Raw genomic sequence first — 24,631 nt, forward strand, 5'->3', positions numbered from 1 at the left:
TAGCTGTGCAGGGTTACTTCTCATTTCTGTTTTTTTGTTTTTGGACGTATCCCCCAGACTTTCTCCTGCAAGACCTTACTGGCTGTAGGAATGCTTTTAGGCTTTGTGTGAGTATCGCAGACGCGTCTGACGTATTTTACTGAACATAAAAGAAGTTACATGTAATTGGATGGATTGTGATTGTGCCAGTGGTTTAAGCCTTCAGGGCTTCAGAGAATTGAAAATAAAGTACATCACTAGCTTATTTTTAGGTTTCTAGAGATTTTTTCTTAGAAAACAAGACACTGGAAGCCCGAAGGCAGGAAAAGAAGGATACAAATTTGAGGAACTGGATCTAATGAGCTTTCTACCTGTATCTTTTCATTTCCGGGTGTCTCTGGTGGTTTGAGCATAGCATCAGTGAACATGCAGATTCCTGATCTGACCCCTGTAGTTTCCTCTGGTGTTGACATACCGTAGGTTAAAAGATTTGACCCCTGTATGTTTCTCTGGTGTTGATACACGTAAAGGTTCCCAAATTCAACTCTTCTAGGTTTTTACTTTTGACATTTGTCTGCTCTTTTTGACAATGGGGGCTGGACACCTCTACCCCTGAACTGGTTACGAGCTTGGACAGGCATGGATTCCTACAGTGTGTCATTAACACAAATTTATTTTTTCCTAGTTTGAATTCTGAAGTCGGTAGGGATGCTCAGTTCACTGGTAACACTGACAACAACGTTTCATTCACGGAAAGTAACTTAATTATCCAGAGTAGTTACATTTTGGGCTAAAACATATGGCTTTCCAATGTGAAGTTTTTATTTACATTAAACGGCGGCCCTGTGGCTCAGGATCCGCGCCTGTGGCTGGAAGGTTGTCGGTTCGTATCCCGCGGCCGACGGAGGAATCCTACTCCGTTGGGCCCCCGATCGAGGCCCTTAACCCCCAGCTGCTCCAGGGGCCCCGTATAAATGGCTGACCCCGCGCTCTGACCCCCTGCTTCTCTCTCCCTGTCTGTGTGTCTCGCAGAGAGTGAGCTGGGGGTATGCAAAAAGATAAATTCCTAATGCAAGAAATGGTATATGGCCAATAAAGTGATCTGATCTTATCTTAAACTGAACTCCACGTGCTTTTCCAAGTAATTGATAGCCAAAACCTATGTTAATGTAGTTAATTAGGCTCAAATCCTGAGCCATGCAGCTTTCCTCTCTTGTCTCTGTAGTGTACAGCTGAAGCAGTCATCTAAGTACCTGTTCATACAAATATATAAATACTTTTGCGTCTTTCAACAGGACAGCCCAAACGCATGATTTATTTCCCTTTTATTTCTGGAAAGACGTCCTGATGATTGCAGGTTTGTTTTGTGTTTTGGAGAAGCTCGGTTAACGTGTCAGGTTTGTTAAGTGTTCCGTTTTTAATGTCTGAACAAAGTGAAGTGGGACTGCGTGTTTGTCAGGCTGAATTTCTTCTGTCTGCAGCTGCGGTGCTGCTGTTCGGCTCAGATCTCGGCTTTCCCAGTCCTCACAGATGACAGGCAGTTACTGAGGAAAACAAATCAAGCCATCCCTTCACAACACTTCCAAATAAAATGTGCACTAAGTATTTTCCTGGAGCCACACTTAGCAGTTGAAGACTCCCCAGACTTTGATTTTTTTTATTTGCCTGTAGAAGCACAACAAACGTAAGCAAACCACGCTTATGCCAAGTGATAGCTTTAAGACATCTTGCAACTACATACTGTATGCACACACGTTTACTTCTCTGAAGAGCGTTATTTTTGTTTTTCTGTTCTGTTCCTCGGTAACTTACAATGGCGAACATTTTTCCCCATGTGCACCGCTTATAAAAGTGAAGGATGCATCTTTCATCACCCATTTAAGTTTGGGTGCTGTATTCTCGGATTAAAAATTTGAAAGTGTGACCTTACAGTAGGTGTTTTGAATGCATACACTTATCAATAAAACAATTGATAATGTAATATTTAAAACAAGTTATTCCTAAGAGAAAATTAGGCAGAAATCATACTGAGTATCGTGCTCTGTTCTGCAGAAAATAAGGAAAGCAGCGAGTAGGAGCAGAGCTGAAGACGCGTTATATTACGAATAAAGAGTCTGTTTTGGATATACAGTGCAGAGATGCCGCAGGGAGGTTGAGTTTGCAGGTTTTTTTAATTGTGTACATCTCCAGTCCTTGCGTAGAGAGCCTGTCAGATATATTTGATGCCTCTCGAATGTGGGAGGTAAACCCATGTTTTAGAAACCACGAGAAGAAAAAAAATCAATAAAGAAGCAAAAAAAAAACAACCTTTAGGGTTTCTGGCAATAATTTCTTAAGCTGTTTTGAAATGCAGGGTTGATACCATTTGAGTCAGCCAGTTAGGAAACCCTCACGAACATTCCCAGATGAGCACTTTTTAACAGTTCTTTGTATCATAACTGATGTCCTCGGGACCGGCTACAGCTGTTAAAACCAGAAATGCAGGAAAATGCTTGAGAAATTGTGCTTTCAGCAATAGGATGCATCATCAGGTTAATCGGAGGCAGCAGGAGCAGGTGTAGTGATGCAGTCCCTGAGGACAAGTTAAACGGACGTGCAAAGGATTGTGGGGAATGTAGTTCAAATGACAGTGGAAAGCTGTAGTAACGGTCAGTCTGGAGCCTGGTGTCAAAAAGGACAGGAAGTGTCACTGAACTTGGAGGTGGCATCCTGCTGATCAGATTTCTGTTTGTAAGTGTTTTTAATTTGGTTAACCAAACCAGACTTTGTTCAGCTGGATCATCCTAAATCTATCATCATGGATACAAGTGTAGATATGAAAACAAATTGAAAACTGGTATTTCTTAATTCCTTAATAATATTCATACTGTTTTTTTTTTACTCATTTTACTTACTCTTGTGTGAGTATACATAAACGTTATACATACACAGCGTGTGTATTACATTCGAATGAAGAGCATCGATTTTATACGTTTGTGCATTTTACGTATCTAATTCTTAAAGACAAAGGCCATACAAGAAGAAGAAAACACGGGAGAGTCTGCTTTGCTTTGACAGTTCTGATCCTGAAAGAATAGCGCCACCTACTGGTCCACCAACACCGCTTACAGCAGCGACCTTGGTTTCCGGGAGATCTCCCCTCCTGGTCCTGACCAGGCCCGGCCCAGCTCGGCTTCTGAAACCAGGTGGTACTGCTGCGTGCAGCCTGCTTCAGCTTCCCCACGCTCGGACCTCAGTAAAGATGCTCTTGAAGTGCCACTAACTAAACCGGTGCGGGTATAATGGAAAGAACAGAAAGGGCAAGTCTCTGAGCTTCACTTTACCACAGTCATGCGAGAGGTTGTCTATTCCCGGCGTTATCATTTGCCGTTACGGTCCACGAGCGTGCAGAGCAGATGCTGCAGGCCGGTGCGCTGGTCCGGATCTGGATCCTGCGTGCCTGTGGTACGTCATCGTCCTCCAGCTGTGTAAGAGCTTTTTTCAGGCTGGGAGAGCAGACATGTCGAACGCAGCCAGGGGCTGTAATTAATCCTCATCTGTAATTTTTTCTCCACGACACGAGCCGCCGCCTCCGGGGAATAAAAGGAAAGAGAGAGAGCGAGGAAACGAGAGCCCGCTCGGTTCGGAGATGCGGTGGGAGCAGGTTAATTACCCTCCCCTCGTCGGCGGCCTGTCAGGGGCGTTGCGTCTTGGAGCTGTGACGCAAACACGTTATGTAATGTGGTTATGAAAGGCTGGGGTGGGGTGTGAGGTGGCGCAGCGCCCCCACAGCTCTTGCCTGCAGATCTCCCAGCTCGCCCTGCTTCAGCTCCGATGCCTTTTCGGGCTGCAGCCCCGCTCCAGCCCGGTGGCGAGGGTGGGGAGCTGGCTCTGGGGTGCGTCAGGAAAGCAACGCCGTGGGGTGCCGCGGAAGGCTGGGCGTGGAGATATTCTAGTGCCATTTTCTCGGTCTTCTAGACTTCAGAGAACTGAATTGGAATGGACATTTGACCCGTGTTCTGAAAGGCAGGGCAAAGGAAAAGGGGCACTAAGTGGCGTTTCATTTTGCCAGCCAGGGCAAAGAGTGCAGGAAACTGACATCTACTCCACACACACAGTTACCTTTGTCCCGAGAGTACGCCGTCCGCCGTCAGGATGGGTTACTGTCAGAATTGCTCAGACGGTGCGCGGCACTTCGCTCTGTACCAGGGTGAACTGTAGGGTAAGAGTCAAGTCGTGCATCGGCAGCCTGATTCTCTGCCTGTACAATAGATGGCGTGGGTCAGTCTTCCTGACCGTCATGGAGGGGTCAGGAGAGATCACCTGTGTGGCGCAGAACGTTTAGTGCGATGCTTCACAGCGGCGGGTCGGCCGCGAGTGTCTGCTGCAGTCCTCGCCAGCGGCAGGCGCACCCCGCAGTGTTGAGTCAGTCGGTTACTAAGCGGCCCGAGGTTGCCCGGCGGTGAGGTCTGGCAGCTGTTGGAGACCCACGCTTGGATGAGCCGCGGTGTTGGACGAAGGAGGGATGCGGGGGGATAAATCCGTAGGGGGGAAAGGGCGACGGCTCGTTTCCTGCCTCTGTATTTACTATAACTGGTCCAGTTTTGGAACTCCAGTTTGTGAGCTGAGACTCAGTGGGGAAACCACACAAGACAGTACAATGGGTTTACAAAGAGATGGGTTTTTCTGCGGATGTGCCACTTCTTGTCTGCTGTTTAACTTGTACAATGAGGCTGCTTTAGTCAGGCCAGACATCCTTTGCCCTTGTTTGAAGAGGCCCAGAGAAATCCTTCTGGGACTCCATTGTCAGTCTGTCTTGCTTGTGTCTGGTGGTGCTGTAGCCCTGGTCCCGCAGTGTCACGTCACCTGAAGGACCCCCATTACAGTCTTTGTAGCGCAGAGGTCAGACAGCAATGAGGAGTCGGCTCAGATGAAGGCAAAGCAGGAGTTCTCCTCTCGCTTCTGAAAGAGCGATCAGTTAATCCAGATGTTTCCAAACGGTTTTAGAATCAAGCTCATCACGTAATTTTGCGGTATTTTATTTTGACCCTGTGTTGATGTAACCGTGGAAATGGGAGACTTATCGTCTGAATTTGATTTACACTTAATCCAGTTTAGTACAGAAATAGAAAGTTTACCCAGTATTACATGTCAGTTGAATTCCCTCCCCCCTTTTTTGTTTTTAGCCATTCATACTTCGGACCAACTTGTTTTTTTTTCTTAACTAGGAGTTGTTTTGGATTTATGAATGACCTGGACAGGGGAGGAAAAAAAGGGAACTGCTTCCTCTATCCACTCCCTCTCTTACTTGGCACGCCTGAAAAAGTGATGTGTAAAAAAAAAACAAACAGAAGAAGCAGAAGAGAGTGCGATTCAGGACTGGTTATTTTGTGAGAAAGGAGCAGAGAACACACCTGAAAGCAGCCCACTGCAAACATCCTAAGGACAACCAAATCACAAATGCTCCCGCATCTCTTTGTATATTCACTCTACCACGCGCCAAGGCTTGATGGAAGGCTGCTCCGCACTGATGATGTGGATGGCTTGAAGGGATTATCTCCCAGTTCTCGGAACGATCCCGCCGGACACTGGAAAGGGAGATGGCCCTTTTTCGGTCGCGGCTGCAGCCAAGGGGGTCCCGGGGTTGGGGGCTGGCGGGGGGCGGCGGCCGAGCCTCACAAGCTGAGGACACGGCCTGTGGGGCCTGCCCAGCTCTGCCACAAGGAGGAAGCAGAGGAGGACTGCTCCGCTGCCCCCCAGTCCTGCTTTTAAACTGCATTCGTGATCAATGTTTGTGAATGGCTTTCTGACTAGGGCTGGAGTCCAGTTTGTGTCGAAGAAAGATGATTTTTGCATTACAAGTCTTTCCTGGACCGAAAGGCGACTGCAGACACTGAGCATTACTTACCAAATAAAACAATTAACATTTTTTCGGGGCTTTCCTTTGCTAAACAAGATAAAATAGAGCACTGCAGTGCCTTCTGAGGTTTATTGGTGAAATGTATCGCCGCTGTTCAGCCAACTCAGGGCCCGTTTCGCTCCAGATCTCTAAACGCAAAGTTATGAATTTGACTTTATTGCAAAAAGACACATCCAGGTTTTCAGGAGGTGTTCAGGCAGCGCGTTGGATACAAAGGCTTCGTTTCTCCCTTTTAAAGCTTGATACTCTCCAGTTACGTCGTCAACTTGAAGAAAATTAAGGATTTTGACTGATCACCGTACGAAATCACCCGCGAGGTAGATGGGTGATGAGTGCTACCCTGTCCAGCGGGTAGTTTTGTATTTAAATATGGGTTGCCTGTTGCTTCTCTGTATGAAATGCGCAGTTTTCTTTACGTACGTAACTGCAGCCCAGAATACCTGCACCTGTGCAACCAGCTGCATCTCTGTCGTCCCGTCGCCGTGACAACCGTTGCGCGTGTCGTGTGTGACGCTGTCTTACCCACGTGCGTCTCCATTGTCCTGTCGTCCTGTGCCTCGTCTTTTTTTGGACTTGACGATCAGAGAGAGGTTGCAATTGGTGCCCTACAAAAAAAAATGATCAGTCACCGTGCTTCCTTGTACTCCCAATTAAAACAGTACAGGCAGAAAAAAATAATAATTATGCTTTAATAATTTGTTCTCGTTTCCCAGAATTTCTACGACTGTTATTTCCTGAATGCATAGCTAGTATTGCTAGTGTATCGCCCCAGAAAGGGCATTTTAAGCAATGCTGATACAGACAGGGGAAAAAAATAGCTTGCATATTAATAATAAAGTAGATAATATATTAATAAAAATAAAGTACAAGAAATTGACTGTGCCTACCAATATTTGCTGTTACTATTAAACGCATCATTTTTCTTGGGACTGAAGGTGAACTTGGCCTGTTTTTATTTTTCCCTAAGGAAAGAAGTGCGAGGCTGTAGGTCCGGCGCTCTCTGGTAAGGTTTGTGTAGGGTGTCTAATTTACAGGCGTGCCTGAATTCAGAATGCACCTCGTTCTCTTCTCCGGGTGAAGGGCTGAGCTGACCTGTGCCGCGCAGGGCTCTGGTATTCGTCTCTCTCGCGGCGAGCTCTGCTTTCTGCGGCGCAGCTTGGATTTCGCCTCTGCATAATCACGGCCCGCCGTTCCTGAACCCATTCCTCTCGCTCGTCATCGCTGCAGCGAATTGGATGCTCAATTTTCTGGGGTCTGAAGCACTTCATTTTCCCCAAATCCTTTTTAGGTCAAAGCTTAATTAGCTTTGCATTCATCCCCGAGTCTGTAATTGACAGCAGCCAGAAAACGCCGTGCCCATCGCGTTCGAGTTGGAGGCTCACCCCCGCAGGCTCAGGGCGCAGAGCAGGACTGTATCCCCTGGACAGGACGCACGCAGGTTGGTGCGCAAATTTGGAGATGTAGGATGCCCTAGACAGCATGTCTCTGGACCCACGGGAGGAGCAAACCAGCCCAGATTCGGGGAGGATGTGCACATTCCCCAAGAGAGAGGTCCCTGAGCCCAGAATCAAAACCAGGATCCAAGCACTGTGTTAACCACCTGGCTCCCATGCGACCCGGCCCGAAGGATGAAGCAGGCAATCGCAAAGGCGGTCGGTTAGCGTGCGATCTCCTTTAACATTGTTTCTCTGGGCCGCTCTGTGCAGTTTTGAGAAACTGCAGCAGTCAGATTGCAGCATTTGCTCTGGGCCTGTGGCTCTGACACACAAGGCAAAGGGACATTGCAAAGGGAGGCAGGAAAGAGAGGAGATTATGGATCTAAACGTCCTGTACCGCTATTTCTTCTTCTTAAAGATTGTAAAAACTGTCGATTACTGACCAGAAAACCTAATGAACAGTAGGTCACAAAAATACCTATTATGCTATGCACAATGGATAATTTCGTAAAGGAAGCAGATGGGGGTGTTGTCCAATCATACCGGGCTGCATCCATCACTACAGAATCTCGTTCTCTGCCCAGGTTAATCCATTGCTGTTGTGCACGTTTCAATTTAAGAATAACATCCTCGCCTTTTGGTTAATCCTTTCATCAGACAAGCAAGCCTAGATAACGTTACCTGCAATGTACCTGGCTTGAAAGGAAGGCCAGTGAGCTGAGAGCACAGAAATGTGACGCAAGCATGCCGGAGAGGTCTGCATGTGCCTACTGTACATTCAGATACACAGGCTTGCGTTTCAGATGACTTCTTCAGACGGTGACAGACCTGCCTGTCAACTACTCGTACGACTTTTTTTTTCTTTCATTTGTTCAACTATGTAAGGTTTCCCCAGTATTTATGCACCCAGATCTAGATTATGATCTAGATTATGTAATGTTCCCGTTTGGGGTTTTTGTAAGATCTAAAATGGAAAATGAAAGCAGAACAGTGACTCGGCACTTGTATCCGCAAGTGGGCCATCGGATTTTTGTGGTCATGCGTTGAGGTACCAGATGCCTGGACGCTGAGGTCACAGACGTTCCCTGTGTAAGGGTTTTTCAAATGGTAAGAGTAGCTGTCGGATAGGGAACACCTGCAGATTGTTCTGCCTTTGCAACCCTGAAGAGAGCTCCCTGTTTGTGGGTGAAGAGTGACCCCCACTTTGTCCTTTTTTCCAGGAACACCTGTGGCAAGCAGTTTGCGTAGCGCGTGTCCTGGTGCAGAAGCTGCCCATTGTTAATAATGTTTCTTTATTAGCCCTATACAATTTCTTGCATTAGGAATTCGTCTTTTTGCATTGTGCAGCAGTCTGAGGCCCAGTCTGCTTTTCTAAGCCGCAGGCACTTGTATAGCCCCGCAAGACCGGAGCTGGGATTTTGGGACTGCTGGATTCCACATTTTCCGGGAATTTGCTCCAACGAAGAATGGGCAACTGCAGGCTTTCAAGGCGTTCCCAATGTGCAGCCCACCCCGAGGGCCGACGCAAAACGGGTGGTGTTTGGAAAAGGAGGTCGAAAGGAGTCCAGCTGAGTAATGAATATTGGAGATGACACGGATACCGGAGGACAATGCAGAGCCAGAAGGCCAAAGTGGTCCACTCCGCAGCGCGGACGCCTGTGGCGTCAAGCGTCTTTGCTTTTCTGCCTCCTCCCATGAGACCTCTTGTTTTCCCAAGACCAGATTCATTTCCCCCCCCCTGATGTCGCATGGAGGAACCGCGGCGGTCATGACCACGGACCTGTCATTCAGAACCGGCAGCCGAGTCCCCCTCTGCTGCGTCTCCAATCACACGCTTGTGTTGTGTGACCTTTCGGTGAACTACCGAAATGGATATGTTTCTCAGTTTCGTTTACACGCCGGGCAGCTGGGCACCAGACGCCCGTCGGGCATTGTGTGTGAGCTCTGGAGAAAGTGGCAGGGACCTGGCAGAGTTGGGTCAGTCCCGGGCAAGACGCTGCTTTATTGAAGCTCTTACTGAGCGGCGCAGGGGCTCCTCCATTCCCTCTTAACGCCACATTCAGTCTGTAACACAGTCGTGTGGGGACATGCTGTGACGACAGCCTTCAGGACAGGGAGCCATGAGGCGTGAAAATTGTCCGGAGTTGCAGGGCGGCTCTGTGGCAGGTTAAAAGCCTAAAACGGGCCAGAGACACACCGGTTTTGTCGGTGTGTTGCGTTTGAAGTTGGGGAGAAAATAAAAGATTAAAAGCGTGACAAGTGCAGTACGCAGGAGAGTACAGGCGCTGTGGGTGAAGCCGACAGCGGAAAATGAAATGATCAGGTAGAAGAAGTGCTTTTCAAAGCCCTACAGGGGTATGGCTATAAACTCCCTCTCGGGGGGCGTATCAGCCTAGAGTGAAGTAGTCCCATCCCCTCTGGTCTGCAAATTTAATGTTTCCTTTTGGAAGGAGACTGAAATGTAGGTTACAGTATCTCTTTGTTTGTATAAGTGATCTTTTTTGTAATCCCTGTGTGTTTTGAATGTGGGCTGCCGTGCTGTCGGTTGGCCTGGTGAACTCACCACCCCTGTTACCTAAGACAGCCCTGCTGAAAGGGGCGGGGCTTGGTGATGGACGGGGAGGGCGCTGGAGGAGGGGCCCAAGCAGGGTTCTCTAGGACAGGCGACGGCTGAGAGCCCCTGTTCTAGAAAGTCTGTTTTGTAATTGCCCTCAGAGCGCGGTGCGCATCCGCGTCAGCCGTGGGATAAAATAGGTCCAGCTGTGACCCGGAGGGCTCGAATCCAGATCTTCAACATCACCAGCTGCTGCAGCAGACGCTGGGGTCAGGCTGTCATGCATAATCTTCATGCACAGAAAGGGCTGGTGTGGTTTTCCTTCTGTTGGACTCCAATAGCCGAGCAGAACAAGATCTCTAGTGGCACTTTAAGTGTAACTGATATGAACAACAAGATCTTCTATCGCAGGGCATTTATCGATCTATTTTATTTATTAGTAGTTGAACCTGTTTTTGATGTTTGCTTAATTTTTCTCCTGATCCTTCTATGCTTTAGCTCGGAGACCAAAGGAAAACCTCTCGCTATGCTTAGTTATGTAACAGTAATTTTACCTACACTTGACAATTCTGCTGTGAAAATAACGATCGCTTTTGATTGCGAGTCCGTCGTCATTTTCTGTTGAACCAGAAAAAAAATGACAAGTAATCGGTTTATTCCAGGCTGAAAAGAGAAGAAAGGAAACACAACGTTTCGGCTGTGGAGCCTTCTTCGAATGTGAGAAGACAGGGCAGACAGTAAAGGTCATAAAGCACAGATGAACAGAGCTGGGAGAGTGGAGGAGGCAGGAACAGGGGAGAGGCAGAGAGGCCACTCAGGCGGTGCGAAGTCGAGAGAGGTGAAGAGAGGGGTGAAGTCAAAACCTACAAATAAATAGGATTAGAAGAAAAGTCTGTCATTGAGAGAAGGAGGAAGGTGTGAACCAAGTTTCAGGATAATTTTTGTTTCTGATGTCTTTCTGTTGATGGAGTTAAGAAACCCTACTTTGAGAACAGAGACAGAGAGATCAGTGTGATCGTGGCTGTCAGAGGTGAAATGAGAAACTATGGGCCTGGAGAAATCTTTCATCTTCACAGTCCTGACATGTTCTCTGAAGCGGTCTCCGAGTCTCCTTCCTGTTTCCCCTGTGTAGATCACAGGGCATTTTCTGCAAGAGTTACAGTAAACAAGGTGGCTGGAGGTACAGGATGTCATCTGAGTGAATTGTCCTGAGGGGCCCTGAATGAGTGTGGCGTTAGATGTGTACTTGCAGGTGATGCAGCGAGCTCTGTTGCAGGGGAAAGTGCCTGGTGTGATCTAAATTAAAATAAGCTTTCTCTGAACCCCCAAAACAACAGCTAGATTGAAATTATTAGTGTAACCCCCTCTGGGGCCAAGGACCCCCAGTCGCCCCTGTTTCTCTTCTTGCTTTCCCTCTCCCTGCTGTGGGGGGCTGAGTGAGCACTGCCCCCCCCCCCCCCCACCTCACACTCACACACAGAGCAAGGCTCAGGCGTCCACACAGGACGAAGGGAAGGGACACAGGGACTCTGTTTCCTTGGGGCTCCACGATTCTTACCGTAGCATTTAAGATCACATCTCTGGCAAAAAGCAATATATTCTAATGAAATCATACTTTTTTATTGTTATTATTAAGAAAAATTTCATTATTGTTATTAATAATAATGCTAATGTGTAATGCATTTGCGTATCCCAAGGAGTATTTTAAATGTTCTTCATTGGAAGCTGGGAAACGCAAGTTTTGTTGGTTTTTTTAGCGGGACCCCTTGGTGCAGCGAAGCTTGCGCGACCTCCATATCCTTCCCCCGCCCCGACTCCCACCTGACCTCTGACCATTTAGTTCCGGACGGACGGTTCTTCCCACAAGCAGGTTCTCACTGCAGCGCCCGGACGGGCCACTACGCAACCCAAGAAGCCAAATTACACGTTATTTAACTTGTTGTTGTTGTTGTTGTTGTTGCTGCTGTTCGGTGTTTGTTTTTGGTGATTCCTGTAATGTCTTTGTATAGGAGCGCACATGCAAATAAGCATTTAATTGGCGCTTCTGCACACATGACAAATAAACTGAACTAAACCCGCAAAGGGCACCGAACTGGCCGCAAAACTGTAGCTTTTATTTACAGCTGTCATTGTGTAACGCTGGGTGGTGCGCGGTACCTCTTCCTGCGTGCGCTGCGAGCTTTAAAGTGGGGGGGGAATCTCCCGCGGTCACGCTTCTCGTTTAAAACAGAGCTGACGCATATGTTTGGACGTGTTTCATAATCCCATGTAATTAAACGGGGAGGGCATTAAAATCTGAGCTACTGTCAGCTGGTTTTGCGCTCCCCAATTAGGCAGTCCGGAGTTGCATTATAATGTTAATTTAGGTAAGTCCAGGATCTGCAGACCCTACCCCTGTGTGGACAGTCTACTTTTCTGTGTCATCGGCACTACACGCCGGACTTGCAGACATTTCATTGGGGATCTAAAAGCTGGCAGAGCCATTTAAACACCTGGGTCCTGGTTAGAAATGTCCCGTTTTTTGTAGTCAGGTCACCAGTGGAGGCACCAGTTTGTGCCCCTCTGCCCTTTCTCTTAATTTTATTCCCACCTGTGCCGTTTCAGTCCCTGGTGTTTTTAAAAGCGAGAGCTTCAGGCTTACGAATCTCAGTGCTTTGGAAGGAGAGCAAACCGTACGCTTGGGGGTGTTGCTGTTTGGGGTCGTGCCGAAAGTGGGGGCTCTCGGGTCCAGGTCGTCGCGGCCTGAAGTTTAGGACGAACTGTCCCCGTGTCGGTAGATTAAAAAACTCCAAAGGGAGCTGTTACGAAAAGTCGGGAATGAGAGAAGGGGGGGGGAAAGTCGCCAGGAGCAAACCAGAATGCGCTCAGCCAGCGCACGCTGCCTGTGCAGTGCCCCCCTGACGGGGCCCCTTCCTTGGTGTGAATGGTTATGTAAGGACTTGGGGTTTTAGTTCCTGGTTGCTGCCGCTGGCTTGATTTAATCACAGAGCCTGGGACGGTTTCAGTGAATGGGCACTGCGAAGCGCAGCAGCCAGCGAGCATCAGTGTAGTGTGCCAGCCAGCCAGCCAGCCAGCCAGCCAGCCAGACAAGCAAGGAGAGCTTGCCCCAGCCTGTCACCCCTTTCCTGCCTGCGGGTCAGCCCCGGCTGCTCGGCCAGGTGAAGGTGGGGAGGATCTGCCCCCAGTTACAAGGTCTAATCCAGGTCCAGGTCCAGGGTGGCAGACAGCCCGGAGGGAGGCCACATGTGAGCCATGCTGTTGCTGGACGACTCCGAGTCGTTCCCAGGTACGTCCGCCTTGTAGTCCGTCTGGGTTCGTGCAAGACAGGGTTGTAGCCTCCAGAGGTGTCCTGCACATCTTACTTTGGCTGTGCGGTCTAGAGCCACAATAACAACAACAAAAACTTTAAGGGCTTCAGCCAGCCAGCCAGCCAGCAGTGACAAAACGCTTTTTGTTCTTTCGCCACATATTTTACCTTTTAAGCATCATGTGACAAACTTCAGTCCAACTTAAAGGTTATTTCCACTTCATAGAACTTCATTTGCCCTTAACTGTTTCTATTTAAAGTCATTGTTTCAGCATTTGATTGTTCGTCAGCCTGAACATTTTTTTTTTGCGCCGTGTGCTTTGAAGTGTTTTCTGGAGTTTTGTCTTCGTTGTCGGCGGTGGCTTACTCGTGTTAATTTCCATAAATAATACTTATTCACTCCACACCAACGAGTTATTAATGGTCGTTTTCCATCTCGCTTTGCTCGGCTCTGCTGTTAAATTGCAGGAATCTGAAGTCTTAAATGTTCTTTAGTTAAAAAAATATTTGTGTAGGTTTGAATGTTTGCATTTTTCTTTCTTTCCATAAGGTACTAGTGCTTTGCAGATCTTTTTTTTTCTTTATAGGAGACACAGTTGACTTTCATTGCACATTTCTAATTGTACAAGAACAACTTTCTTTAATCAACCTGACAAGTGATGATATGTAGTAATATGACAAGTGATGATATGTAGTAATATGACATCATTATTATTCTGCTTTATTAAAGCCACTCAGTCACCCTGCATATCACTCGGGACCTAAGTTGTCATTATTCTCAGTGTATTAAGAATGCAAATTCTGAATTTTGGAGCAGTGTGAAACTCTTTGAGCTGTTTTATTGATCCTTTTTTTAGAAGGGACAGTATGTGGGGAAAAATAAGTTTCAGAACGTCAAATTTAAGTATGCAGCTGGTGTATATCTGTGCTTGATTGCTCGTACACAATCCTTTGTGGTATCCATAACTGTTGTTGCATCAGCGATTGCATGTATGTCTTCCAAAAGTACAAGAAAATGTATAAATCATGATATCTGGGTTAAATTATTACAGTCCCTTGCATTTTTAATTATGCAGTTTCAGTCTGCAAGGCGGCACAGTGGCGCAGAGTTTAGCATTGCTGCCTTGGGACTTTGGGATGCTATTTGCATCAATTTGTTTGTTTGTGTGGGTTTCCTTCGGGTGCTCCGGTTTCCTCCCACAGTCCAGACATGTATACTGGTAGGTTAATTGGCTTCTGGGAAAATCGGCCCCGATGTATCTGCATGTTTGTGTCTGTACGTATCCTGCAGATCGGCATCTCATCCAGTGTGTAACCTGCCTCATGCCCGGTGCTTCCCAGAATACGCACCCAGCCACCGTGATCCTGAGTCGGATAAGAGGTTATTGATGGTGATGGCGACTCAGATTTTAGCTGTAGTCCGTACGAATGTTTTACACTGCCAGCCTGCTTCTTGAATGTTCTTGAAGAGTCTGAATATTGCCAAGGGAGAAGACGGTGAGGTATTAACTGTGGCACACCGATTCAGAATTGCACAGAGGACAGCGTTCTTCCGCAGTTGTCTGCCAGCGTCGGTATCGCCACCCTCGTACCTTAACCAGCAATACTGCCAGAGCTCAGCCAGGGACCGTGTGTAATACAGCCATACAGGTCAGTTGTTACAGAAGTGTATTTGACAGAGCTCATTAAGAGACTGCAGGGGAGGTGTTAAAGTGTCAGTGGGTACAGCGAAAGTAGGATTAACCATTTAGGCCGCTTGTAGGGAAAGAAAAAGGTTCGGAATGACATTTTGGAACAAACCAACATTATTCAACTTCAACTGTAAAGAGTCTCGTAGGAGGAAACACGGTTTCATACCTTGATTTGGATTTCAAAGGCGCGAGTTTGATATAGCTGTGATTTTGATTTAGCATCAGGAGTTCAGCGGAGCGCTGTCACATGGATGGGGGGGAGGAGGGGGCTCTGTGGGCGTGAGGGGTTCCCTTACTACATTGGAGGGATTAGTTTGATTCAGTTTAGACCAGCTGCTGCACATTGGCGAGGGAGAGAGAGAGAGAGGGAGGGAGGCCGGGAGGGACGTGCCCCAGTGTGAGAGAATGTGCTGTAAAACCAGGGAGGTTTCTGTGCCGGGATCCTGGGGTTTCTAAAGCGACCGTAACCCAGAGAGGGTGTGGAATTGTGTGTGCCGAAGGGAGCTCCTCTCTGGAAGCAGAGTCCGTGGGCACTGGAAGCACAGAGCTCGTGTTGTGTAACACCTAAGCTTGTCCTTATGTAACCAGTCTGTCAGCGAACGACTGCCCTGTCTCTGCCTGAGAGCCTGTTGTGCTCGTGGTGTATTTATGTCCGAACTTCTGCTCGTCAGGAACAAGAATGAAAATAGGTCATGTTCAGCTAGAATGGGGGTTATACTTTAATGGGCTCTTCACTAGAATAGATGGGTTAAGAGACTTGAGGGGCACTAGACTCTGTGCAGGTTTCTTGGGTACCTGGTTTTCTGGACAGTCATGAGCTGTTAGTTAATTCCTGTTGTTTTCCCCACTTTCTGTGACTTACCCTGCCTGGAAGTTAGCGACATTTTGAATATAAAATAATTTGAATATCGTATGTAAAAGGTAAAAACATGAAGAAGTAGAGCAAGTAGAGTTTGCTTGTTTGTTCGTAGATTTGTTTGGCAGACTTATGCATTTTGATTAGAATGCTAGTTCTGCAGTGTAAAAAAAGGCTCTGCATGTACTAGAGATGAATCTGGACCTCCTGACACCTGAGCGGCATGTGGCTTGAAACGTTTGTTGTTTACATGCGGTGATTGTGTTCAAAACACTGGAGAGTTGAAGTGCTGTAATACCCTGCTCTTCATTTCCACACACACTACACACACACAGAATAAAAAAAAACACAAAAATTATTGAAAACAACATAAATCTATTCTTTTAACATTCCATGGATGCAAAACCTTCACCATTAGTCTATCATCTATTATTGTGATAATTCAGATATAGAATTCAGAAGATGATACCTGCTTGTCGAGTATGACCAACAAGATGGTGCTGCTTTAAACAAATGCCTAAAAAGATGTCATTGCTCCTCTGAATTAAATTACATAAATTTATTAACCCTGTCCTGAATCTGCCTGTTTAAATCTAGGTCATCTCTGACAGCGTGGACAGTGTGAATTGTGCTTCAGCCTGCCTGAGGCACAGATTTATCACCAGTTTTATTTTTACAGATCCGGCTCAAGTCTCTTTCTCTTTGTCCTGCTGGTATACGTCTGGCTCTGAAATAATTACCTTGAGCATTTTGACAGTTTCGCAGTCTTCCAGTTTGACAAATGCATTTCTATTTGTAGCCATTTTGTGGAAGAGTCCGGAGGGAATTTGTTAAGTTTTCAGAAAAATAAAAGCAACCGGGATCTGAACTGATGAAAGCCCGAGAAGTTTCTGTGCAAGACAGAATCATCTTTTAGGAAGACCTGCGTACTCACTGGCCACACGGCTGGAATAGATACTACGATCCTCCTGTCTTGTGGTTTTTTAAAAACAAGCTTTAAAAAAACAATGGAGATTTGTTTCTCCATTCGTGGGAATGACAGATTTGAGGGGCTGGGAAGAGCTTGTGTAATATTCGTGCTCGGGTGCGGGTCGCTGTAGATGTAGATTGTAATCCTATGTCTCTTTCCTTTAAACAGTTGTGGGATCAGGTGCTCCTCACCTCCCCTCCAACACCCGCAGGCTGGGTTAAATGGGGTCTCTGTGTGCCCAAAGCAATTTAAAGATGAACTCATTTTCCAAACCAAAGTGTCCGACTTAAAAAAGCGGTGACAGCCGTAGACGGCCCGCCAGCACTGGCCCCGTGGGACGGAGCAGAGGTCCCCCTGTTCGCGGCCCGTACAGCGGGGTGCAGAATGCGCCCCACATGTTGCTGCGATGCTCGGAGTGGGTAACGCTGCACGAGTGAAACGCAGTGTTGCTCACTGGACTAACACAACACAACATAACATCATAACATCGCTTTATTATCCCTATACAACTTCTTGCATTAGGAATTCGTCTTTTCGCAGACCCCAGCTTGCTCTCCATGAGACACACAGACAGGGAGAGAAGCTTGGGGTCAGAGCGCAGGGTCAGACATTTATACGGGGTTAAGGGCCGTGCTCAGGGGCCCAGTGGAGTAGGATTCCTCTGCCGGCTGTGGGATTTGAACCGGCAACCTTCCAGCCAGAGGTGCAGATCCTTAGCCACTGCTTACTGTGGAGTCAGTTCTGGTCGGGGGTCTTACCCGGGGCTTTTCTCTGCCAGGGGAATATGTCAGCACTTTGCTGCTGATTTCTAACTGTGCTGCAAAGGCCCTGGGTCACTGGGTCGCCGTTATCGCAGCTTTAACCTCAGAAAGGTTCAGGACGGGAGGAGGCTGTTCGACCCCCTCAAGAAACCATTGAATTGCTTATCTGGTCGGTTTGAGTTTCTTGCCTAAACATTTTTGACCGTTCCCAGTAAATCAGCCTTCAAGTGTGCATTATGTGTGAGATTCATATGCTTTGAGTAGTAGGGGAATCAGCAGTGTGCATTGGTACAGTATTGTGTACACAATACTGAATCGCCTGATTTCTTATTGTCGAACTGCAGGGATGCGTAGGGTTGAAACTCTTGCCTTTTTAAAAAAAAAAAGACTTCATGAAAGAAATATCCATGTGTTTTCATGTTCAGAGATACATTTTGCTGTGCCTGTAGCTCTAGCCCCCTTTGCACCATGCTGGCAGACTGGTCGATTTGCTTGTCTTGTCCTGAGTGAGGTTTTGGCGTGCCAGGAACATGCTTGCTCATTACCAACCTCTTTGATCATTGTAGATTCCGTGCCTAATTGTTTGACTTGTGTGCCAGTGAGTGTAACCCACCAGGCAGGCATGATCGGGGCATCGTGCCACTTTCACACAGGCAGGACAGGGCTGGCTATAGGCTGCCTGTCTCCAGAAAAAGGTTGTGAAAGACCAGTGGAGGGATGGAGGGCTTATTTGGCTGAATTGTCCTCCATTTCTCACAGGGACTGAGGAAGTGGCTCTACAGCGGTGCCTAGGGCAGAACAGCTGCTCCTGGTTACAAAGACTTTTACGTTTCTCAACCAGTACATCTGTACAGTTTTGAAGGCCTTTCTGTTTCTGCAGACTTGCACAGTGCATGTTGCAAGTGCGTGTCTATAATATGCTTTTGAACAGTAAATTGAAAAAGATACAGGACACTTAAAAAAGGCTTCAGCTTAAACAATGGTTGTACTTTTTCTTTCGCATTAATGCTTTTGGTTAAGGTCCCTGTTTTGTTTTTTTTTACCGAATTTGAAACCATTTCTACTGCTGCGTTTTAGGATCTATGAAGGGTTTTGTGCTTTCCCACTTTTAGCATCGCAATGTGAGCAAGCAGGCAAAAGGGTTGCTTCACATTGCTGGTGAACATGACAATACGAATAAGAGGTACTGAACTGCTTGAAGGTCAGCAAGCAGTGCTGTCTAAAGCAACTATGATTAATCTCCAGCTCGTTAGGCCGTGAGGTCATGGTGTCTTGATTCGTGCAATTATGAAGTCCAGGATTCTCTCTTTTCTGTGCTAATAATCCTATATTACTATGCTTCAGTCTTCAATCTAAGTGAGCGCAGCTCTGTGAGAATATTGGTGATTGAAGCCATTTCTTCTCCTTTGTCCGGTTGCTCTTTTGTGTTGATTTCAAAACTCAAATCTGGGAGAACGCAGCACATTCCTTACTGTGCAGTACCAAAAGACCTGGACATTGTGGTGTGCTGTCTCACGACCAGGAGCAGAAGTCGGATTTCCATTTATAGCGCGACACTTTTTTTTCCATCTGGCTAAAAAAAGAACAAAGACTGAGCAGGATCCCAACTTGCTTCACTTCACACCAGTCACCCCAGCTTCTGCTGTCTGCAGAAAGGAATCCAGAACGTGTTCTGTCTGACACCAGTGAGTGTTCTTGCCTTTCAAGTACAGTTATGCAAGTGTCCTTTAGAGCAAAATTAAACGGTGTGAACTGAGAGCTGGAGACGGGTTTTTGTAAACTGATCTGCACTAATGACACACGTGTCTTGATATTCCTCCCAGAGCAAGGGAGTTTTCTTCCGTGTCATGCTTTATAGTTCGAGAGATACAGATGCACAAAACAGAACTATTTCCCTTTGTTTCTGCATGCTGTTCATGGCTGAGTCTGTTGCTTTGCAGTAGGGGGGTAAGCCTGGGTTACCGAGGTTTTCTGGGTAACTCTTAAATCATCTGTTTCTAACAAATGTCAGTTTGTGAACATCTGTACCTTCAAAGTTTTACCATCACTGGTAATTCTTTTTTGTAGTCAAACGTAATCCGTGTATTATTTATTTATGAAGGATTTGAATGTCCTATTTATTAACACACCTTTACATAAAGGTTCACTAGGTTATCTTTATCTGTTGTCAGTAATACGTAATACTCTACATTTCACTAGTGATGTACTGTTAAATAGACTCCTTCTGAGACAAAGCATAATCGGAAGCATTGCGTAAATCTAAAAATAATCTTTGGTCACTTGGTCACAAAATTTTCTCTTCTATTCCCTATATTACCCTCTATTCTATTACCCTGTAGCTTCTAAGATTGAGTCTGTTTTTTTCCTGTTAAAAAAATCTCAGGAGAACCTGAGAAAGGTTACACAGAACAGGGGGCCGTTCGACCCCATTGACAAGTTCAAAATCTGCGCAGGTTTGTCTTAAAAGGAAGAATGAGCCAAGCGATGCGGTTTATCAGCTGAAGCGGGATGCACCCAAAAATAATCAGAAGAATAAAACCTGCGCTCGGGTTGCTTTATGTAAACGTGATTTGTGGAGAGTGGGGTGAATTATCTTCTTTTACGTCAGCTGTCGAGGAATCGCTCTGCCTCCCACAAGTTATATAAGTCATTTATCTTCCTGCCCAGCCGTTGTCAGGTGTGTGTGTGTGTGCGTGCTCTGTGTTCGCTCTGGTGTTTAACCTCGGGGGCGAGGAGGGGGGGGCCAGGCCCTTTCTCCAGCAGTATGAGTGTGTGCTGGGGGATTGGGGGGGGTGGTAGCATTTCGGATTCCGCCAACTTTTTCCCTGTGCTGTAACCTTGACCGTGTAAAATCCCCGCCACATCCTGCCCCAGACGGCACCGCCCCGTTCCGGGGGCTTTGTTTCATAACTGGTAAATATTTATGAGCGCTTACATAACCCGTCGGGGAGGGAGTCTCTTATTTCAGCGCAGCAGGCGATTTGATTTTGTAGGGAAGCCCAGATGCACGTCTTAACTTGGGTTCTGGGCCGAGCGTTTCATCGGTTCTTGCATCGTCGGCTCCCTTGCGTGACACCTGTGAGGTCGTGTGAAAAGGTCAGCGACATGCCCTTGGAATTGAGCGCCTTCGTGGCCACCTTATCTTTAAGACTCGTGCTGTCGTGCCTCCGGTCAGCTGTCTGAAACGGCCTGCGCTGGACACTAACCCTACCCGCGCGGTGGTGGAGCCGAGGACACGCTCTGGTCTAGGTGAGCACAGGCCTAGCGAGGACATTGGAAAAAGAGGGTCAAGCCGTTTCTGCTCCTTCGTCCAGTTCCCCTCTGGGTTTGATTCAAAGCGTGAAGCTGGAAGGTCGCAGCACATTTCTACAGGCCCTGTAGCCTCAGTGTTTATCCCTTAATTCCCTAACCCCTGGCGTTAGCGTAAGTGTGCAAAGCCGGTCACTCTGTGTGAGGGGCTGCCAGTGAAGCGCCACTGCCCAGCCCTCCTGTCCTGTTCCCCTGCCGAGGGATATCTGACCACCCCACTCTCCTTCTCCTTCTGCCCACCTGTTGCAGACCAGCCCCAGGCGGCCCCTTACAGCGCAGAGAACGATGCTCGGGGGGACGCCCTGGGGTGGCAGCGCACCCCACCATCTACCTCACCCCCGGGCGAGACCCCGCGGCCCCCCTCCAACGGGGAGAGCAAGGGCTCGCTCGCCCTCAGCGCCAAGAAGAAGAGGGTGTCCAAGCCGGCGCACATGAGGAGGAATATCAGGCAAGTCCCGGCACTCGCTCGGCACACGGTGGGGATGAGTGGGTATCCCCGTTCGTCAGCACCCTGTCTGGTACGCTGCCGTCTTTGGGCATCAGGTGTTTACACATGCTGCTTCTCTTGTGAGCGAAGCCATGCGCTCTGTGCAGCAGCTGCAGTGGACAATCTAGGCATACAGAAGGTGCCACAAGCACTTTTTAACCTCCGCCTGTATGTGTGGACGTGCAAAATCCACCCTCCTGTAGAGCAAAGGACACTTTTACTTTTTCTAAAGAAGCTGAGCTTTCCGCCAGCGTTTTCCAGTCCTGATCTTGACGGATACTTCTTGGCCTTGACGAGAAAATGTAGCAAACGGAGTTGTAAACGGTGTCCTTGCTTGTGTTCTGAGTTCTGTCTCCCTCTCTCCCTCTCCCTCTCTCTCCGACGCTGTGCAGAAAGCTCCTGAGAGAGCACCAGCTAGAAGCAGTAACCAAAGCTGCCCAGCAGGAGGAGCTGGAGAGACGGAAGCGGCTGGAACAGCAGAGGAAAGATTTCCCCGCGCCTCCAGCGGACTTCATTCAAGGTGAGCATGGCAAGCGCGCTCCGCGTGCAAGCTGCTGACGGCACATCACTGCGCATGACTCTGATGCACTATGGCAGCAAAACCTACCTGGGGTTTAGGGGAATAATTAGGAACAACCAGGGCTGGAGCAGCCTGTTTGGAGATGGTAAGGTGTTTCAGGACTGAAGAGAAAAGATGGTGACGCTAGAGTTATCCCAGTATCGCAGAAAGACTCCCAAAGTCTGATGAAGGCCAGCAGAGCTGATTGATCAGGGTCCCTCCTGAATCCCACGAGGTGAGGATCTGTTGTTGAACCTGTCGCAATGCATGCTTTTTCTCCAGTGAGCCTTTTTTTTTTTTCTTGCGCTTGAAGAAGCCCGGTGTGAATACTCTGTCGCTCACAGTCACGTCTTTGTCCCTCAGGGGAGGAGGTCCTGAGGACTGGCGAGGTGTCCCAAAGCACTTGCCATGTGGCCAAACAGGAAGTGATCTGCCTGGACACTAGTAACAGCAGCAGCAGCAGCAGCAGCAGCGCCAGCGAGGATGACACAAAGGGAGCCTTTCGTGCCACGAAAGACGGTGAGAGACCCACGAGACACGCCCCACTTCCACACAGCGACGGCCTCTTGCGACACGTGTCTTTTCTCCAGGTTTTCTCGCGAAGGGAATCCTGCTGTCGCGAGAAAGGTTGTCTTGCCTACCCGTGAGAGGCGTGACTGGTAATTCCAGTCGTTTCTGCCCATGCGGTGCTGCTGAATGTGTAGTTTACTCTGTGGTGGTATATCCCAAATAAACTCACGCCTGTCGCTTCAAGACATTAACCTGCAAGTAACTGCACATAGATTGAAAGTTAAGGAAGAGTACTTTGAAATCTTCTTTAACATAGGCTTCCCCTCACATCACTGCCCAGTGTGAAATTATTCATGCTGATTTACTGCAGGAACTCCTTGGGTTTGGTCATGTAGTATGTCCAGCTTTCACGTTCTGTGCCCAGCTTCAGCACAGAGCGGACGGGGATATCTGCACACTGCTGACCTTGGTTCAGTAGCCTGTTGCCCTTCTTTTGTGGAGAGATGTGTATGTCATTAAGGGACAGTAGACCCTTACATGAATGTGCTTTCAGCAAGATGGTACAATTAGTGTCATTCATCCAGCTTACATACCACTAACCAAGCTCTGTCATTTTGCTGGGCTTATACAACTGGTCCTTCCACTAATCCTAGTTGTATAACCAACCGGTCAATGGTGTTGCATAACGGCTCTGCAGTTTTTTTGCCTCTGAAGTAAAACAAGTTGACCTAAGGTTTTGTAACTGGCCACCAAATGGCCACCTGACCGGCACCCTGTTTATTAACCTCTTCAAAGAGCTCTAAAAATATTGGAAATGCACACAAACCCAGGTTAATTCTTGGCTGAAAAAGAGACCAGGGACATTCCGGCTGCTGATCCTTCTCCAGGTGTGACACCTGGAAGCAGACCTGCCAAGGGCTGTGGCTCTGTCGGCGGTACACACCAGCGCAGTGCCCGACTGCGTTTTCTAACCGAGGTTGGCGTGGTGTGGGTTCCAGACGGGGGAGCGTGTGGGAAATGACCCCGGGGCTGTTTCAAGCCCTGCAGGGTGGATGAGGAGGCGGGCAGGGGGTGGCGCTGACTTGTGGCCCAGGCGTGTGTGTGTGTGTGTGAGCCCCGTGTCGTGTCCCGCGCAGACGTGATCGAGCTGAGCTCGGGCGAGGACGACGCCCTGCAGATCAGCAGCGAATCTGCCACCGAGGAGGAGGACCGGTCCGCCACGCCCGGGTCGGAGGAGAGCAGCGGGGCGCACGTCAACGACGCCCTGAACCAGCCCGACGCCCAGGGCCGCGTGCTCGTCAACATCAACCACCCCTCCACCGAGAGGGACCTGTTCCTCGCCCCCCAGCTCGCCCGCGCCGTCAAGCCACACCAGGTACCGGCCCGCCTGGGGCTAGCAGCGCCTCCTACAGGGCAGGCCTGCTCTCCACACAAGCCACTTAGAATCGCTTCTGCTCTCACCAGCACTTTGACTGTTAGTGTTCTCTCAGTTTTAGTCTGCCTTAGTGGGTGGGCACTGTTGTTTTTTTTTCACGTGAGTTACATGATAACTTTGTGTTCACAATTAGGTTGTGCCTTCAGGCCTTTACGTACTGTACAAAAGTACTGTCTTTTCAAAAGCCACACCTGCAGAAGGAGTAACCTTCACTGACTCACCCAGAAGAGAGCAGGTGGCGTTATTTTATTGCATGTTGAACTTCTGATTTTTGTCCTAGCATTGCAATAGCCTTGTCCTGGTGTCATGAGTTTTTCATAGTGTTCAAACAACACTGAGAAATACAGTCTAGGGTTGATATCTTGCTCTCTTGACTGCCAGATGAAGTGGCTTAATTCTAATTAAGCCACAGTCAGGGTTCTGAGTGGGCCTTGGAAATAAGAGTGAGACTCTTGTCGCTGTGAGAATGCCACTGACCTCTGACCTCACACTCTTGTGCCCTGCGGTGTCTGATGTCTCGAGTATCTGCTGCAAACACAAGTCGGCCTATGGTTAAGATGGGGTCGGTGGCCTACCAGACATCATGTTCCTACCTCCTCTCCTGCAGATCGGTGGCATTCGGTTCCTCTATGATAACCTGGTGGAGTCTCTGGAGCGCTACAAAACCAGCAGTGGCTTTGGCTGTATCCTGGCCCACAGCATGGGCCTGGGGAAGACCCTGCAGGTCATCTCCTTCATCGACGTCCTCCTGCGCCACACCAGCGCCCACACCGTGCTGGCCATCGTCCCCGTGAGTGACCCCACGCTCCGGCCGGTCACACCCATCCACAGTGTCCTCCCTCCTTCCTCTTGTAGGCGCCCAGTCTCTCGGTCTGAGA

At 48.2% G+C, this 24,631-nt stretch overlaps 1 protein-coding gene across 1 annotated transcript in view; it reads left to right on the top strand.

Annotated features, from left to right (window-relative positions):
• The window catches only part of rad54l2 (RAD54 like 2), a 61,188-nt gene that overhangs the window by 18,280 nt on the left and 18,277 nt on the right, over window positions 1-24,631 (top strand). Inside the window, exons 3-7 of the mRNA XM_088915810.1 lie at window positions 21,012-21,214; window positions 21,646-21,769; window positions 22,172-22,327; window positions 23,455-23,693; window positions 24,361-24,543. Coding sequence (XP_088771936.1) covers window positions 21,012-21,214; window positions 21,646-21,769; window positions 22,172-22,327; window positions 23,455-23,693; window positions 24,361-24,543 — 905 coding nt within the window. The remainder of the gene's footprint in view (window positions 1-21,011; window positions 21,215-21,645; window positions 21,770-22,171; window positions 22,328-23,454; window positions 23,694-24,360; window positions 24,544-24,631) is intronic.

The sequence above is a fragment of the Atractosteus spatula genome, chromosome 5, assembly GCF_055471065.1.
Source record: "Atractosteus spatula isolate fAtrSpa1 chromosome 5, fAtrSpa1.hap1, whole genome shotgun sequence".
NCBI lineage: Eukaryota > Metazoa > Chordata > Actinopteri > Semionotiformes > Lepisosteidae > Atractosteus > Atractosteus spatula.